At 43.5% G+C, this 15,400-nt stretch overlaps 3 protein-coding genes across 3 annotated transcripts in view; all 3 read left to right on the forward strand.

Moving 5' to 3' along the window:
* The window catches only part of stac (C2 and C2B_Munc13-like domain-containing protein staccato), a 32,402-nt gene that overhangs the window by 16,553 nt on the left and 449 nt on the right, over positions 1 to 15,400 (forward strand). Inside the window, exons 3-10 of the mRNA XM_069055586.1 lie at positions 5,497 to 5,749; positions 10,621 to 10,964; positions 11,671 to 12,693; positions 13,694 to 14,120; positions 14,171 to 14,245; positions 14,295 to 14,618; positions 14,677 to 14,886; positions 14,940 to 15,367. Coding sequence (XP_068911687.1) covers positions 5,497 to 5,749; positions 10,621 to 10,964; positions 11,671 to 12,693; positions 13,694 to 14,120; positions 14,171 to 14,245; positions 14,295 to 14,618; positions 14,677 to 14,886; positions 14,940 to 15,367 — 3,084 coding nt within the window. The remainder of the gene's footprint in view (positions 1 to 5,496; positions 5,750 to 10,620; positions 10,965 to 11,670; positions 12,694 to 13,693; positions 14,121 to 14,170; positions 14,246 to 14,294; positions 14,619 to 14,676; positions 14,887 to 14,939; positions 15,368 to 15,400) is intronic.
* LOC138136411 (glutarate-semialdehyde dehydrogenase-like) lies at positions 220 to 2,141 on the forward strand. Its single transcript, XM_069055599.1, has one exon. It carries the CDS (start codon positions 342 to 344, stop codon positions 1,836 to 1,838), a length of 1,497 nt encoding a protein of 498 aa, XP_068911700.1. The 5' UTR covers positions 220 to 341; the 3' UTR covers positions 1,839 to 2,141.
* On the forward strand, positions 2,587 to 5,425 carry LOC138136410 (glutarate-semialdehyde dehydrogenase-like). Its single transcript, XM_069055598.1, has one exon. The coding sequence runs from the start codon at positions 2,706 to 2,708 to the stop codon at positions 4,212 to 4,214; it is 1,509 nt and encodes a 502-aa protein (XP_068911699.1). The 5' UTR covers positions 2,587 to 2,705; the 3' UTR covers positions 4,215 to 5,425.

Here is a 15,400-nt window from a genome sequence, read left to right on the forward strand (position 1 = left end):
AATTCGCTTGACGTTTGGTTTTGACAAGTTGTGACATTTATCAAAATCCGTTCACACAGGCGTAAATTCTCAAATTCTGACAGTGTCGAACAAAAAATAACTATTCCGCAACTGTACAAATTAATTGTCTTGCTCGAAAGAACGAAAAAAGTTGAATAATGTTGATCAATTTGTTTATCTATGGTAATTATGGCATTTTTTATAATGACAATTTTGACATTTACTCGTTTGTGTTGTGGTTATGTGGCTAACGATCAAATTAAAATGACATTAAACTGGTCGTTGTGATTGTTTGTTTTAATTCAATTTCGCACTCAATTCGGTATTTTTCTACAAAACGGATGTTTGCGGTGAAAACATTTCGTCCAGTGCAAGTGCAACCCCGAACGATGCACCTCTTCAACAACAAAGCTTACATCAACGGCGAGTGGGTGTCCGCCAAGAGCAACAAAGTTTTCGAAGTGACAAACCCCGCGACCGGGGAAGTGATAGGAACCGCCCCCGATATGGACGCCGCCGACGCTCAACACGCCATCGACTCGGCGTCTAAAGCTTTCGCGACCTGGCAATACACCACCGCCAAAAGGCGTTCGCTCTACCTGCGACACTGGTTCGACCTGATGGTGAAACATCACGAGAGCCTCGCCAAAATAGTGAGACTCGAGGCGGGCAAACCTGTGATGGAGGCCCGCCACGAAATCACCTACGGCAACTCCTTCGTCGAGTTCTTCTCAGAAGAGACTCGCCGCATCCAGGGCGCCATAATTCCGAGTCCTGTCGCTAACAAGAAGATCCTTGTGGAGAAACAACCGATCGGAGTGGCGGGATTAATCACACCGTGGAACTTCCCCCACGCGATGATCACACGAAAAGCGGGGGCGGCGCTGGCGGCCGGGTGCACTTGTGTGATCAAGCCGGCGGAAGACACACCACTCACGGCGCTGGCGTTGATGTTGTTGGCGCAACAAGCCGGCTTTCCCAAGGGGGTTGTCAACGTGGTGACCAGCAGCAGAGGCAACGCTCCCGGGATAGGTAATTTGTTGTGCGACAGCCACCTAGTGGCGGGAATATCCTTCACGGGGTCCACTCAAGTGGGCAAGTTGCTGTACAAGCGGTGCTCTTCGAGGGTCAAGAGACTAGCTCTAGAGCTCGGAGGGAACGCGCCTTTCATCGTGTACAAATCAGCCGACGTGGACAGCGCCGTCAAAGGGGCCATAGCGGCGAAATTTCGAAACTCCGGCCAAGCTTGCATCGCCCCCAACAGATTCTTCATCCATAGCGACATCTACGACTCGTTCGTCGAAAAATTAATAAACGAAATCAAAGCGTTGAAGATGGGGAGCGGCGAAGACCTCGAAGTCCAAATCGGTCCTCTGATCAATCAGGCCCAGTTCGAGAAGGTGTCGAGTTTGGTCCAGGACGCCGTCTCCAAAGGGGCCAAAGTCTTGATCGGGGGCAAAGGCGCTCCCCAGCACGGCCGCTTGTTTTACGAACCCACACTCCTGACCGACATCAAAGACGACATGATGGTCTACACGGAAGAGGTGTTCGGCCCCGTCGTCAACATATTCCGATTCGACAGCGAAGAGGAGAGTGTCGCTATGGCCAACAACACCGAGCGGGGTCTGGCTGGATATTTTTATTCGCAAGATGTCTCGCAGATATTCAGGGTGGCGAGGAAATTAGAAGTAGGGATATGCGGGGTGAACCAGGACATGCTGTCGACGGCCGAGGCGCCCGTCGGAGGGGTCAAAGAGTCGGGTCTCGGCAGGGAGGGGTCGCATCAGGGGATCGAAGAGTTTACATACCTAAAATACATCGCTCTGGGTAATTTGTAAGCGTAATTTGATGATTTGAGGTTAAGGCGAATGTCGCTTTTTTATCTAAGGATAAAGTCGTACAGTGTGGTATCAGAGGATTGTTGCTGATAGGAACATCGATTTATCGACGAATATATCGAGTTTTATCGATTTACTTACCCACCGATGTTTTAAAATTTTTACCAAAATGACACATCACGGAGCGCCATCTTTACTGTTGTCGAAGTCGAACAGTTAACGATCGAAAACTGTTTATTTATACATTTTATCTTTATTTTGTTCTCGTTTTACATAAATAAATAACATGTTTTAAGATCTGAATATTTTGTAGACACTTTTGGCAAGGTATAAAAAAATACGAGGTGATCCAGGACTGTTTAAGTTGGTGACACTGAATTTTAAATGGTACAACTGGAGCCAAGAACTGGAGTTACTTCCGGTTGTTGACGGCTTGACACAGAAAATAATTGTTCTCTATTTCAAATTTTATTTTTTTACTGTTAATTTTTATTCTCATAACCTTCCATTTTGCCGATGTTAATGTTACGTCAGATGTCTGTCAAATAAACTAACAAAACATATACGGTATGCAGTGTTACAAATAGCTGAATAAAAAATGTATGTCCTTCACCACGTAGTTTTTTACCATTTTTTAAATTGTCGACTCAATGTTTGGTGGTTTTCGTATTTCTCATGTTGATATTTCCCTGCGGTTGGCAACACGCTCCTGTCAGATTCAGCTGTGAGCTAAAAATAGAATGACATTTACTTGTTTGTGGTTGTGCGGTTAATTCGATGAACAAATTAAAATGACATTGAACAAGTCATTGTTATCTTTTTAATATCGTATCTAACGTAATCCGCATTTTTGTTTAATAAAACACGATGTTTGTGGTTAAAACGTTTCGTTTCGTGCAAGTCCCGCTGAACTTACAACTCCGAACGATGCACCTCCTCAAAAACAAAGCTTACATCAACGGCGAATGGGTGTCCGCCAGGAGCGACAAAGTTTTCGAAGTGACAAACCCCGCGACCGGCGAAGTGATAGGAACGGCCCCCGACATGGACGTTGTCGACGCTCAACACGCCATCGATTCGGCGTCCAGGGCTTTCGCGACCTGGCAAGACACCACCGCCAAAGAGCGTTCACGTTATCTGCGCAACTGGTTCGACTTGATGGTGAAAAATCTCGAGAGCCTCGCCAAAATAGTAACACTCGAGTCTGGCAAACCTCTAGTGGAGGCCCGCGGGGAAGTCTTCTACGGTAACTCTTTCGTCGAGTTCTTCTCAGAAGAGACTCGCCGCATCCAGGGCGAGATAATTCCGAGTCCGGTCGCGAACAGGAAGATCCTCGTGGAGAAACAACCGATTGGAGTGGCGGGATTGATCACACCGTGGAACTTCCCCCACGCGATGATCACACGAAAAGCTGGGGCGGCGCTGGCGGCGGGGTGTACCTGCGTGATCAAGCCGGCGGAAGACACGCCGTTCACGGCGCTGGCGTTGATGGAGTTGGCGCACGAAGCCGGCTTTCCCAAGGGGGTTGTCAACGTGGTGACCAGCAGCAGAGGCAACGCTCCCGGAATAGGTAATTTGTTGTGTCAGAGCCCTCTAGTGGCCGGGATATCCTTCACGGGGTCTACTCAAGTGGGGAAGCTACTGTACAAGCAGTGCTCTTCGGGCATTAAGAGATTAGGTCTAGAGCTAGGAGGGAACGCGCCTTTTATCGTGTACAAATCAGCCGACGTGGACAGCGCCGTCAAGGGGGCCATGGGGTCGAAATTTCGCAACTGCGGTCAAACTTGCGTCGCCGCCAACAGGTTCTTCGTCCAAAGCGACATCTACGACTCGTTCGTCGAAAAATTAACAAACGAAATCAAAGCGTTGAAAATTGGGAACGGCGAAGAGCCCGACGTCCAAGTCGGTCCTCTGATCAACCAGGCCCAGTTCGAGAAGGTGACGACTTTAGTCCAGGACGCCGTCTCCAAAGGGGCCAAAGTCTTAGTTGGGGGCAAAGGCGCCCCCCAGCACGGCCGCTTGTTTTACGAACCCACGGTCCTCACCGACATCAAAGACGACATGAGGGTCTACTCGGAAGAGGTGTTCGGCCCCGTCGTCAACATATTTCGATTCAACACCGAAGAGGAGAGTGTCGCTATGGCCAACAACACCGAGCGGGGTCTAGCCGGCTATTTTTATTCGCGAGATGTCTCGCAGATATTCAGGGTGGCGAGGAAATTAGAAGTGGGGATGTGCGGGGTGAACGAGGGGATGATATCGACGGCCGAGGCGCCCTTCGGTGGGGTCAAAGAGTCGGGTCTGGGCAGGGAGGGGTCGCATCACGGGATCGAAGAATTTACGTACGTAAAATACGTCGCTCTGGGTAATTTGTAAGCGTAATAGCGTAATAGGTTAAGAGAAATGTCATTTTATTTTTAATCCAAGGGTGAAATATGCTATCAGGGGGTTGTTATCGACATATCGATGAAAAACAACGATATGTGGAGTAACAACATTACATTTTATTGATATATCAATGTTTTAAAATTTTAACTAAAATCTGACACATCACGCAGCGCCATCTTGATTGTGGTCAAATATTTACTTTTTATTTATACATTTTTAATCTTTATATTGTACCCGTTTTATGTAAATATTTTGTACAGATTTACCTTAAGATTGTTACACTTCTGTTCGTCGAAACATTCCAATTTTTCGATTCAATCACGCTCGGAATCTTCAAAATCAACACAGTTGTCTGTCAAAAATGACAGACTCGGCCTACTGAAATTCGTTTATTTTTTCTAACCTTCAAATTTTGCTTTATCATGTTACGCGAACAAATACTATTCTTAATTTCTTAATCTATTTCCGCGTTTCTAGACTCTGGCTTTTGCCAAAGTGTAAAATTATCATGCAAATATTTTGCGCTGGCAATTTTTTTTTCTTTCGGCTACCTAGAGCAATAAACTCGTAATAGAAATACCAAGATAGAGCGTAGGAGGTATGCAGTAGATATTAAGTGTTAAGTGATTTAAGCTAAGATCATAAATAATCTAGTCATCAGGTATAAACTAGTCTTCCAACAAAAGTCTTCCAGTAAATAAAACTCAGCCTTGTATTGTTGATTAGGTATCAGTGACACATGTAAAGTGTTAATTTTAACCCTCTTCTAATGTTAAGACAAAGTGTTGACACATTAGTAGATTATTATGTTTCGTAAAAGTTGATCTATTTCGTTTCCGTCAAGTTGAAAGCAATGCCATCTGTCAAGCGACACGTCAACTGTCATTTATGTAAACAATTTAAATTCACAATTTTTACTTTCTACCCAGCAGGGGTCGTTACAAAAGGGGAATTTTCTTTCTGAGTACATTTTCAGCTTGACAGTGGGGCTCCACTTTCTTCGATGAAGAGTAGCCAGATGCCTGATTCTGTGCTGTAAATCTGTACAACAGCGCTTGAAGTTCTGTTGAAACTTGATCCAGCGCACTGAAATAAGTTTCTTAAAATGTCCGCTGGATCTGATACAATCAGGGCCAGCAGAACTGTTCAGCTCCGTATAAAGAAAAGTTCCTGTTGATTGAATAAAGTGCAGTCGATGAGCTTTGACTATTATTTCTGACCCTCCACCACCAGTTCCACTTTCACCCATCTGCGACTGTCTCAATTTCAGAATCCAGCAAGTCGACGGCGGTTTTTTCGAGAAATTCGGGAACTTATTTCGCGAGCATGCCGAGCTCGTGGAGAACCGCGAAACTGAAGAGATGGAAAAGGTGGCGGAGATCGCCGCAAGGATCAGAGCCGACGAGTCCATCGACAGCGAAGAGTTGATCCTGGCGGCGGATGCTGACGCCGAAGTGAAGAGTTTGGCATCGGATCTCGAAGAGGAAAAGGACAAGTCAGAGCTAATTTCGGCGGCGTTTAATGTGAGTAAAAATGCGATCACCGATCGCTCCCGGAGATTCGTTTTTTGTAAACACGAGTGGGAACAGGAAATGGGCGACGGCGGTGTAAACAATGCTCCAACAAGGAGAGTAATTATAATATTAAATAAATAAAGCAACGATTAAAAATATTTGCGCGCTGGTAAAAACCTGAGTTATGTAAGAGACTGACAAGTAATAAACAAGTTAAATTGATAGTCAGTTTTGAAAAAAAAGTTGATAAGAAGTTGTGTTCATAAATTACATATTTATTATTGGATGAAAAGGTCACGTTATGGATGGTTTGGTTGCGTAACTGGAGAAGAGATTCAATCAACATTTATTATTTTGTAGTTTTGTTGCGAGGCCAATCAGTTGTGTATTTTTTCCGAGGATTATTAAAATTTTATAGGTGAATTTTTTGATGGATGTTCTGGCAGTTCTCTTAAAATAAATATACACCACAGAATGATTTATGCACTGATTTCGTTTTCAAGTGCTTATTAACTTGTTCTCGATAAAAATAGATCGAACGTCTTCAGTTTCAATTATTGAGTTTTGTGATTTAATTTTAGAAGGAATTCTATATCGACAGCGTACCAAGGTCTAAATGTTTCCGATCTAAAAGAAGTAATAATGATAAAATGTAAAATCTAGAGTGACTTTTAAAGTGCCAACAAAAATATTGATTTGGTTTTAATGAAAAAGACATTTTAGAAAAAATATTTTCATCTGTTACACAAAATGTGACAAGACCAACTTTGATAAAAAAAGATTAAAGATATAACAACTGATAACATTCTATAATTGAAGTTCTCTTTAATTACAAAAATATACTATTTTATATTTCGGTGTCACAATGAGCATTTTGTGACACTGAAAACAGTTTCACAATGATCCATTTTATAGCATCGTTTATAGTGATTATTATTATGAGGTTGGTATTGATAATAAATGTCAGTGTTAAATGTGATGTCATTTGGATCTGAATCTATGTTGTAGGATCAAAATATACTATTAAGGGGGTAGATTATTATCGTAACAACATTTGAGAGACTATTTGTAATTTAATTTTCAATGAAATGACATTGGCTCATCAATATCAATACCAACCCAATTCTATTAAAATAAAAGTCACTAGATAATTATTTTATATTTAAAAACATTAAATTAATGAAGCCGAAATAAAAAAAATTGCATGTTACACTCGTTTAGATTTTTTTGGTGGTTTCATGTGGTGAATCGCTTTAATCAACCATCAAGATTACTACTATATGGGCCTGTTCGGGACAACAGTTAAATTTTTAAGGATTCTGCCTTGTTTCTAAGGAGTATTAAAAAAAGTTAAAATGTCAAGACATTTCGGCCTGTTTTTACCGGGGTTTTGCCCCTGGACCCCAAGGAAAAAAAAACAAAATGTATTTAAAAAGTATATTTTTCGGAAATGTGCAGCAACACGTTTCTGAAGCGGTCAGCAGCGGTAGGACCGAAATGCTGCCACCACAGAAACATGTCAATATATTTCGGCAGAAAAGGGCTCTGCATGACACCTAGGCGCCGGATCATCCCCTTCAACCTTGAGCAGTACCCCTCGGCGCGGTTCGTGCACAGCCCCGTCATCGGGTCGCGGAAATACCGGGAATGGTTTACGGTTTTGTGCGTGTACGGTGAAACACCTCCCAAAACGGATAAACAGCGATAGCTCTGCAATTGGTCCGTCCAAATCTCGCTCCCCGGCAGAACGACTTTCAGAATATGCTGCAACAAAGTTTCCGAGGAACGGTCGGGAATGTACGCAGCATATCCCTTCGGGGAAGTACAGTCGTAAATGCCGATTATCCATTTCTGCTTGGTGGGGCTTTCGTCGATTTGAACGACATGGCCCGGACCACCTACATGAAAAAAGCAATCCGTAAAAATGGACAGACAAGATGAATGTAGAAAATACCGAGAAGCAACAAATCCCGCTGTTCCGACAGTTTCCAGGGACAAACGTCTCGAAAATACTTGTGCTGTCGGATGACTGTCTGCCGTGGAAGTCCTAGATGCATGGCCGACGAGCCCGCCCGAATTTCGCAAACCCAATTCCACAGCAACGACAGAATTGTTCTAATCGGAACCCGCAACGTGGCAAAGAAAGAACCGTCAATCACGGAGTACATTTTGCGACATCGGATACAAAAAAACACGTGGCCGAGAACGGCGCTTTGACGGCAGCGAAGATTGCAATTGCGGCGGCAGTTTGATGTTTGGCACCGCAAATTTTGCCGGACGAGAGAGCATCTTTGCAGCAGCGCGAGAAAAGCCTCATCATCTGAATTGATGTAAGACGCAAGATCTGCGAAACTATTCACTTCCATAGCAAAACTTTGACAACACTTAAACACTGTAGGCGATGAGAAAGAAATTAGAAAGCACAGAATCTAGAATGAATCAGGGTTGCCTGATGAAATCTTTCAATTTCCCTAGACTTAAGACAAAAATTCCCTAGATTTCCCTAGGCAGGTATTATGGGTTCTAAATTAATATGTAATAATAAAAAAACATTGTTAAAAAAATAATGAAGTAAGAAAATTACACAATATAAAAATATTTCAAAATGTCAAATTTTGTTTCATTTACATTTTTTGAATTGTGCTTTAATTATATCGCGCGTTCAAATGAAATCCTGGGCTGGTAAGGCGTTGGAAACCGTCAATTGTTGTGCTTTTCTAAAGCGTAGATTAATTGGAGCATGTTGACAGCTAACCTAAAATTTAGAGCCAAAAATATGTTCCTTTTTTTCTTTCTTTGCAATGTTTTACATTAAAACTAGAATAATTTAGCGATTCCTATTCTCGAAGCAAATATCTAAGGGCACCCTTTGCTGAAAACAAACATGTTTAATTATGTCGCGATTAAACAACATAAACAAATGTCATTCGTGTCAACCGGCGGGAAATTCAAACTTTACACTGTTCTAAACGGTTTAATTTTTCCAACGCCTACTCAGCCCAGGATTTCATTTGAACGCGCGATAGTTTCTTTTTTACCACCCTAAAACCTTTCGTTTCGGAACAACTGTATCGTAAAATCTCCCTAGATCAGGTTTGAGGTTATGTCAGTAATTTTCAAATGTCAAAAAAATTTCAGGTGTAAGCAAATTTTATACTAAAGGACAAGAAATAAAGACGATAATGACACTCAAAAATGCAACTGAACAGCTACGCAGGAAAATGGGAATTTATTTAATGGTTAATATCCCGCGTTCAAATGAAATCCTGGGCTGGGAAGGCATTGGAAACTGTCAACTGTTCATATCCAGGATGCTAGTTTGCGGAGCCGGGGACCTGGGTCGAATCTCGGAAGTCTTCCTCCGGGGAAGTCTCCGTTCTCTGCCCTTTCGGCATTGGCTCTTCCTCAAATGATTACATGCACTCGCCTTCGGCTCGTGCAGCAACCTTCCTTTTCGTGCATAATAACCTTCTTTACTCGCTTATGTAATAATATACTATTTTTATACAAAACGTAGCTAAATTTAATCAAAGTATATTTTGTCGCACAGACAAAAATTCGTTGCTTGTCACTATTATTGTCACAAATTGAGATCAACGAACTCCACTTAAGATGCGTCGTAGACAAGCTTTTGCTATGCGACCGCTCCCAATGCTCCCTATAGGAGTTCTCCGATTTGCTTCAACATTTTCCTTATTCTCATCCCCCTCCCACAAGGTAAGGTGCTTTTTCTATGTTAAAACTTAACCTGAAGAAATACTCTATCCATTATTGAAGACCCCATCAAAATTTGTTCCGCAATTCTTTTGTTATAAGCGGACAAGTGATACATAATACATACGAGTACCTACTAATTCTGCTGAGTATAATGAGTCACTGTTTTAGTTTGGCCAGCTTTTACTCTACGTCTTTAATTTTTCCTTCGTAGATTATTGATTCTATGGTTCTATGATTCTATTTCTTTCACTTTTTGAACATTGTTTCCTCATTTTTGCAACTGTTTTTGTTTGCAAAATGATTGTCTGCGGAGCTAAAAACGTATCAATTTCTTGTGGAATTCGAATATTTTGCTTTTAAAATTTTTTCTAACTTCGAAAACAATTGTAGGTACTCTGATAGGGCCAAGTCTGGACAATACGGAAGATTATTTCTCAACCAAACTCTTGCAGTGTTTAAAAAAACCAATCATAACAATTTTTTTGTGGAAACTGTGAACTAGCGATTTTTTTTTCAAAGCGGCAAATACTTTTTGGGTAAATTTTGGTTGAACGGACTCTTTCAACACCTTCGCCCGCCCCTAACACTCGTTAGACTCTCGAAAATACGCAACAAGTCATCGCCAGGAAGAATGTTAATTACTCGACCTCGTGATTGACAAGCAAATCGCTCTAGCTCAGTCCTATTTTAAATTGGGATTGATTTTTCTCGATAGAAGTGCTCTCTTCGCGCTACACAAAATATTAATGTCAGTCACGCAACTTTACCAGAATAGATTTGGCACATCCAGTTAAACTTGATTAGTCGCTACCCTGTCGCAAAACCGCGCGCACTGTTTACGCGTCCTCCTCCGGGAAGCACCCTTTCGCGATACCTCCCGATGTTCAGGGGCTCGTCCGTCCACCCACTTAGTCGATATCGGTCGCAATCATGTTGAAATCGAGCGCGTCCGACACCAACCTGAACGCCACGGTCAAACCGAACTTTTTTACCAAAACTCTCCCCCGCAAAAACTTCCGGGGGATGAAAAAGGACGAGTTGCAAAGACAAACGAGCATGTACCTGGCGTCCATGACAGTAAGTTTTTAAAATAGCACGAACGGGAACGGTGCCTGCGCCGCGACTGTCACGAAATATGTAGAAATCTTCTGTGTTGGTTCCAGATCGACGAGTTGTACGCCGAGATCTTGTACGAGATTTTGCACAACGTCGGCTGTGATGTCAGTCTCGAAATAGGGCAGACTGCTTTGATTTCCTACGCCCAAGATGCATTTAAGGTACCTAATAATAAACACAATCAACTTATGGCCGAAGCCGAGATGAAGGAGGCGCCCGAGATATTGATTAATGTGGAAATCATCGAAGCCAAAGATCTCAAACCAAAGGATTCGAACGGGTTGAGCGACCCTTTCGTCACTTTGTACTTGGCGAGCAATGCCGCGCACAGGTACAACTCTTCAGTCCAGTATGCGACGCTGGCTCCCACGTGGGAAGAACACTTTGCCTTGTAAGTTACTCAAACGGGTTCAGTAGTACCAGCAGTAGCGCTTCATTGACAGATATGGCCTTGAGAAGTACTAGAGCAGTTCTCCCTTCTTTCTTTCCTTCTATAGTACGATAATAATAGTAGCAAGGTCATTTCTAGCTCCTTTTACAGATATGGCCTTGAGAAGTAATACAGCACTTCTGTCTCTTTTCTCTTCACATCATCTCGTATCTGAGGAGATACCTTTCTTGGCACGAAGTAGTAGTAGGACTGTCTCTAGCGCCTTTGATGCCGATGACCTTGAGAAATACTATAGCAATTCTGTTTCTTCCATTTTCAGCATCTCGTATCCGAGTAGATGTTTCCTTTCATACGATAGTAGTACTAGGTCCATGTCTAGCTCCTATGATAGATATGGCCTTGAGAAGTAGTAGAGCAGTTCTCTCTTTTCTTTGCCGTCAACATTTCGTATTTGAGGAGATACATTTTCTCGTATGACAATAATAGCAGCAGAGTCATTTCTAGCTCCTTCGACAGATACGACCTTGAGAAGTAGTAGAACGGTTCTCTCTTCTCCTTGCCTTCGGCATCTCGTATCTGAGCAGATACCTTCTCTCGTACGATAGTAGTAGTAGATATGGCCTTGAGAAGTAGTACAGTACAACAGTTTTATCCTATCCTTACTGTCTTCCTCTTGCTTTGGAGTTTCAAAAATTTTCTCTTGTAGACCCGTGTCGGAGAACTCCAACGACGACACGCTGTGCATAGAAGTGTGGGACTTCGACCCCGCCGAGTCCGTGAAAGAGAAATTCGGCAAGTTCTTCGACGTGAAAGGTGTGAAAGGCATGCGTAAACTAGTCAAAGAGATAGCTGTGGCCGCCGCCACCGGCCAGCACGAGAACGAACTGATCGGCGTGGCGAAGATCCCCTTGAACACGATCCCCGCGTCGGGGATGACGATGTGGTACAGTCTCGACAAGAAAAACAAAATCACCCGACAGGGAGTGGTCAAAGTGCGGATTTCGTTCAGTTCCGAGAAGAACCACCAGGTGGCCGAACAAGAACACAGACACATGTTACGGATCATCCTCCTGCACGAGCTGGAGATGTCGAAGGTGGCGCCGTTCTGGTGGTGCGGCACGTTCAGCCCCCAAGGCGAAGCTCTGCTGACTCAGCACGTCGCCCAGTCGGGTCTCACGCCCACAGAAGTGGCGATGTGTCAGTGGTCTGTTTACTCCTCGGTCCACCAGAGTCACCCCCTCAGCTTCACCTTGTTCGGGAAGTTGCTGGACAAGTTGGTCAAGCCGCTGCAGACGACGAACGGAGTGAGCGAAGAAGACGTCAAGATCTTCTGGGACGGAATGAAGAAGTTGTTGCCGTCGTGCTTCGCGGTCATCCGCAAAATCAGGAAGAAGGATTTCAAGGATAAGATGACGGTGCAGCAGTTGACCGAAGTTTTGAACGTCTTTAAAGTGGTCCAGGTGTTGGGGGCGCCGGGCGATCTGGATTTGTTCCCGGCGAATTGGTATCCGTGGGTGACGTACTGCGAGGACCAGAAAAGGGGGATTTTGACAGTTGTGGATGATGCCGTCAGGCAAGGGGCCGACGATTGGTTCAATCATATTACGGAGAATAACGTGCAGCAGGATGTCGCCGATGTGGGCAGGCTGCAGTACCTGATCCAAGCCATCCAGTTGGTCAGGAGTGATCTGCAGAAGGCGATAGAGTTCTACGACAAGTTGTTTCAACAGTACGTAATAAACGAGAGAATAGAGTCGTTTTGGGTAGTTTTAGGTGCCTTAACAAATTAAAAACTTGGGGAGAATTCATTTCATCACAAAAAAATGTTTTCACTAAAATGAACATAACCTCACTTTTTTTATTCACGACAGGAGAACTTAGCAATTACGTTAATTTGTACACATCCACATGACAATCGTACTCTGATTTCGACTAAAATCATTACAAAAACTTAAAAGATTGAAGGAAATTGATTTTATTATCAAAAAGTTGTCGGCAACATGGACATAACCTCACTTTTTTTGGATTCGGCAACAGGACAGTTTTGCACGTAATTTGCAAATTACATCATCTTTTAAGGTTTTATTTGCCAAACACATCTCTCAATTCGACTATAATCACGGTTTTAACTCGTTTTTGGCTGGTTTTTGTAGTTGTTGAAGAAAAATTGAAATTTCAGTCGATATTGCCAATCACATCAAGGAATTGCGACTGCATCGACTAAAATACGACAATTTGAGGTCAGATCACTTCAAATCGGGTCAGTCACGTTAGGGCAACAAAATTTCTGAAGTATAATTTGGCTATTTGGCAGCGAAATGTCTTCTTCGACAACTTATTTCGGTTCGGGGAAACCTTATTAATCTAGTGTGGTATTTTTTTCAAGTTGGTAGCACTTCTTGACGTTTACCGGGGCTGTCATTGCTTCAAAAATTTTATTAAAAACATCAAAAAAGTGCGTATTTTATATTATTTGCCTTTTTGGGTCGCTCAAAATTGACTCTCCCACGACTTTCTAGTAATTCACGATCGCCTTGTTTGCAAATTTTTGTGAAAATCGAAATTTAGCTCCCGGATAAAATTGATCAAGAAATGCATAAAATCCGTTTATTTTTGAAAATATGCGCACGTCATCGTACAAATTCCAACGTGCATATTTTTTAATTCCAAAATTATCACAAACGACTCTGTTTTTAGAATGCGATACATCATCAAGTCGCGTTTTTCAGAATCATCCACTTCCAATACGCCAAGGCCTTGTACACCTTCTACCAAGCGAAAATCTCCGCTTTGGCTGAACCTGACGTCCGCAACATCTGCAAGTCCTTGAAGAAGCTGTCCTTCACCGGTTTCACCGCCGCGGAGACCGACTCCAGCGAGTCTTTGTCCGAAGGGACGACTCTCTTCGAGCTGTACCTGGCGCTTCACAGATTCGTCATTTTGGGCAAAGGTCTCTGTCCGACCGAGCACGACTCCTTCCACATCCGCAACTTCTACCAGTGGTTCCACGGAGGGGTGGCCCAATGGCTGGACATCGCCGTCTTCAAAGCCCTGCAACGCATCGAGAAAGCGGTGGAGTTGGACAGTCTGGTCCCGGTGGACAACACGGTCAGGTACAGCTCTTCGGCTGTCGACACCATCACCATATTCTACCAAGTGGGTATTGTCATCCTCCGAGTCGCTCCGATCTTATTGTTTATTTCTAGGTGAAAGTATTTTGGCAACAGCTCAACTGGCCGGACGTCGAAGGTTGCTACACGTTCATTGCCAAAATAATCGACGTGAGTTTGTCTCATTTTTGGGAGCAACGTTTTGTAACCGCATTTGCAGGATATTTGTCGGTGTTGCGTTTTCTACGCCGAGAGGATGGCGATGAGGGTCGACGGAATGGGCGACAAACAGGACGTCTACGAGAAAACATTTGAAGTGACGAACGAGTGGTGTTTGGCTATCAACAATATAGACTACGTGAGACAAGCCCTGCAGCCCTTCACGGAAGAACTAGGCATGAAGGAGGTGATAGACGAGTTGTCGGATTTGAAGAGCGCAGTCGAGGCTAAGAGGTGTCAAGACACTCTGACAAACGTCATAGCCAACGCGATCGACACGGTCAAAAACGAAATCATATCTTTGTTGGAGATTGTTGTGAAAAAGGTGTGACAAGAAATAAACGTCTCGGAGTAAAAATTGTGTTGACATTTATTCTTTGTAGATGGTGCCGGCTATGAAGCGCCTCTTGATCGAAGGGGCTGAGCTCTTCAACCAGGACAGTAACAGTATTGACAGACTAATGATGTACGTCGACAATAACCTCACCACTTTACACAATGAGTTGAACGAAGAAAACTTCGGGAGAATTCTGGAGATCCTCTGGGACAACCTGGGCGACATTTTGAACGAAATCATCCAGTCCAACATAGAAGTGAGTCGTTGTTGGTTTCACGATTTCGTGATCGTCTCATTGTTAAATCGTAGAAAAGACGACCGCCTTCATTCTTCGCCAACCTGCACAAAACCCTGAACCTCATGTTGGGCTCTTTCAAAACCTCCAACGAAAACTCGAGTTGCGACGAACTGAAACGTACCGAAAACAAGTTGAAGATCAACGGACTGGAGACCAACGACCTGATCCACTTGGTGCACCTCAACTTGTACGACGAGTTCAAGAGCGCGAAGGAGTCGAAGTTCGGGGTGCTGAGCGTGAAGGCGAAATTTGAAGACAACAATCTGAAGATCTACGTGATGAACGCCAGGAATCTGATAGCGATGGACTCTAACGGCGCTAGCGACGCTTTCGTTAGGATACATCTGCTACCAGAGCACAGATTTAGCGGGATTCCCAAGCCCAAAACTCAGACCCACTACAAAACGTTGTTTCCTTTGTTCGACGAAAATTTTGTAATGTAATTGGCCCAGACTGTGAAAGAATTTTTCTC

The sequence above is a fragment of the Tenebrio molitor genome, chromosome 8, assembly GCF_963966145.1.
Source record: "Tenebrio molitor chromosome 8, icTenMoli1.1, whole genome shotgun sequence".
NCBI classification, from domain to species: Eukaryota; Metazoa; Arthropoda; class Insecta; order Coleoptera; family Tenebrionidae; genus Tenebrio; species Tenebrio molitor.

Excerpts from the sequence above, each read along its gene's own strand:
- LOC138136411 (XM_069055599.1), top strand. The coding sequence starts at position 342 with ATGTTTGCGGTGAAAACATTTCGTCCAGTGCAAGTGCAACCCCGAACG.
- LOC138136410 (XM_069055598.1), top strand. The coding sequence starts at position 2,706 with ATGTTTGTGGTTAAAACGTTTCGTTTCGTGCAAGTCCCGCTGAACTTA.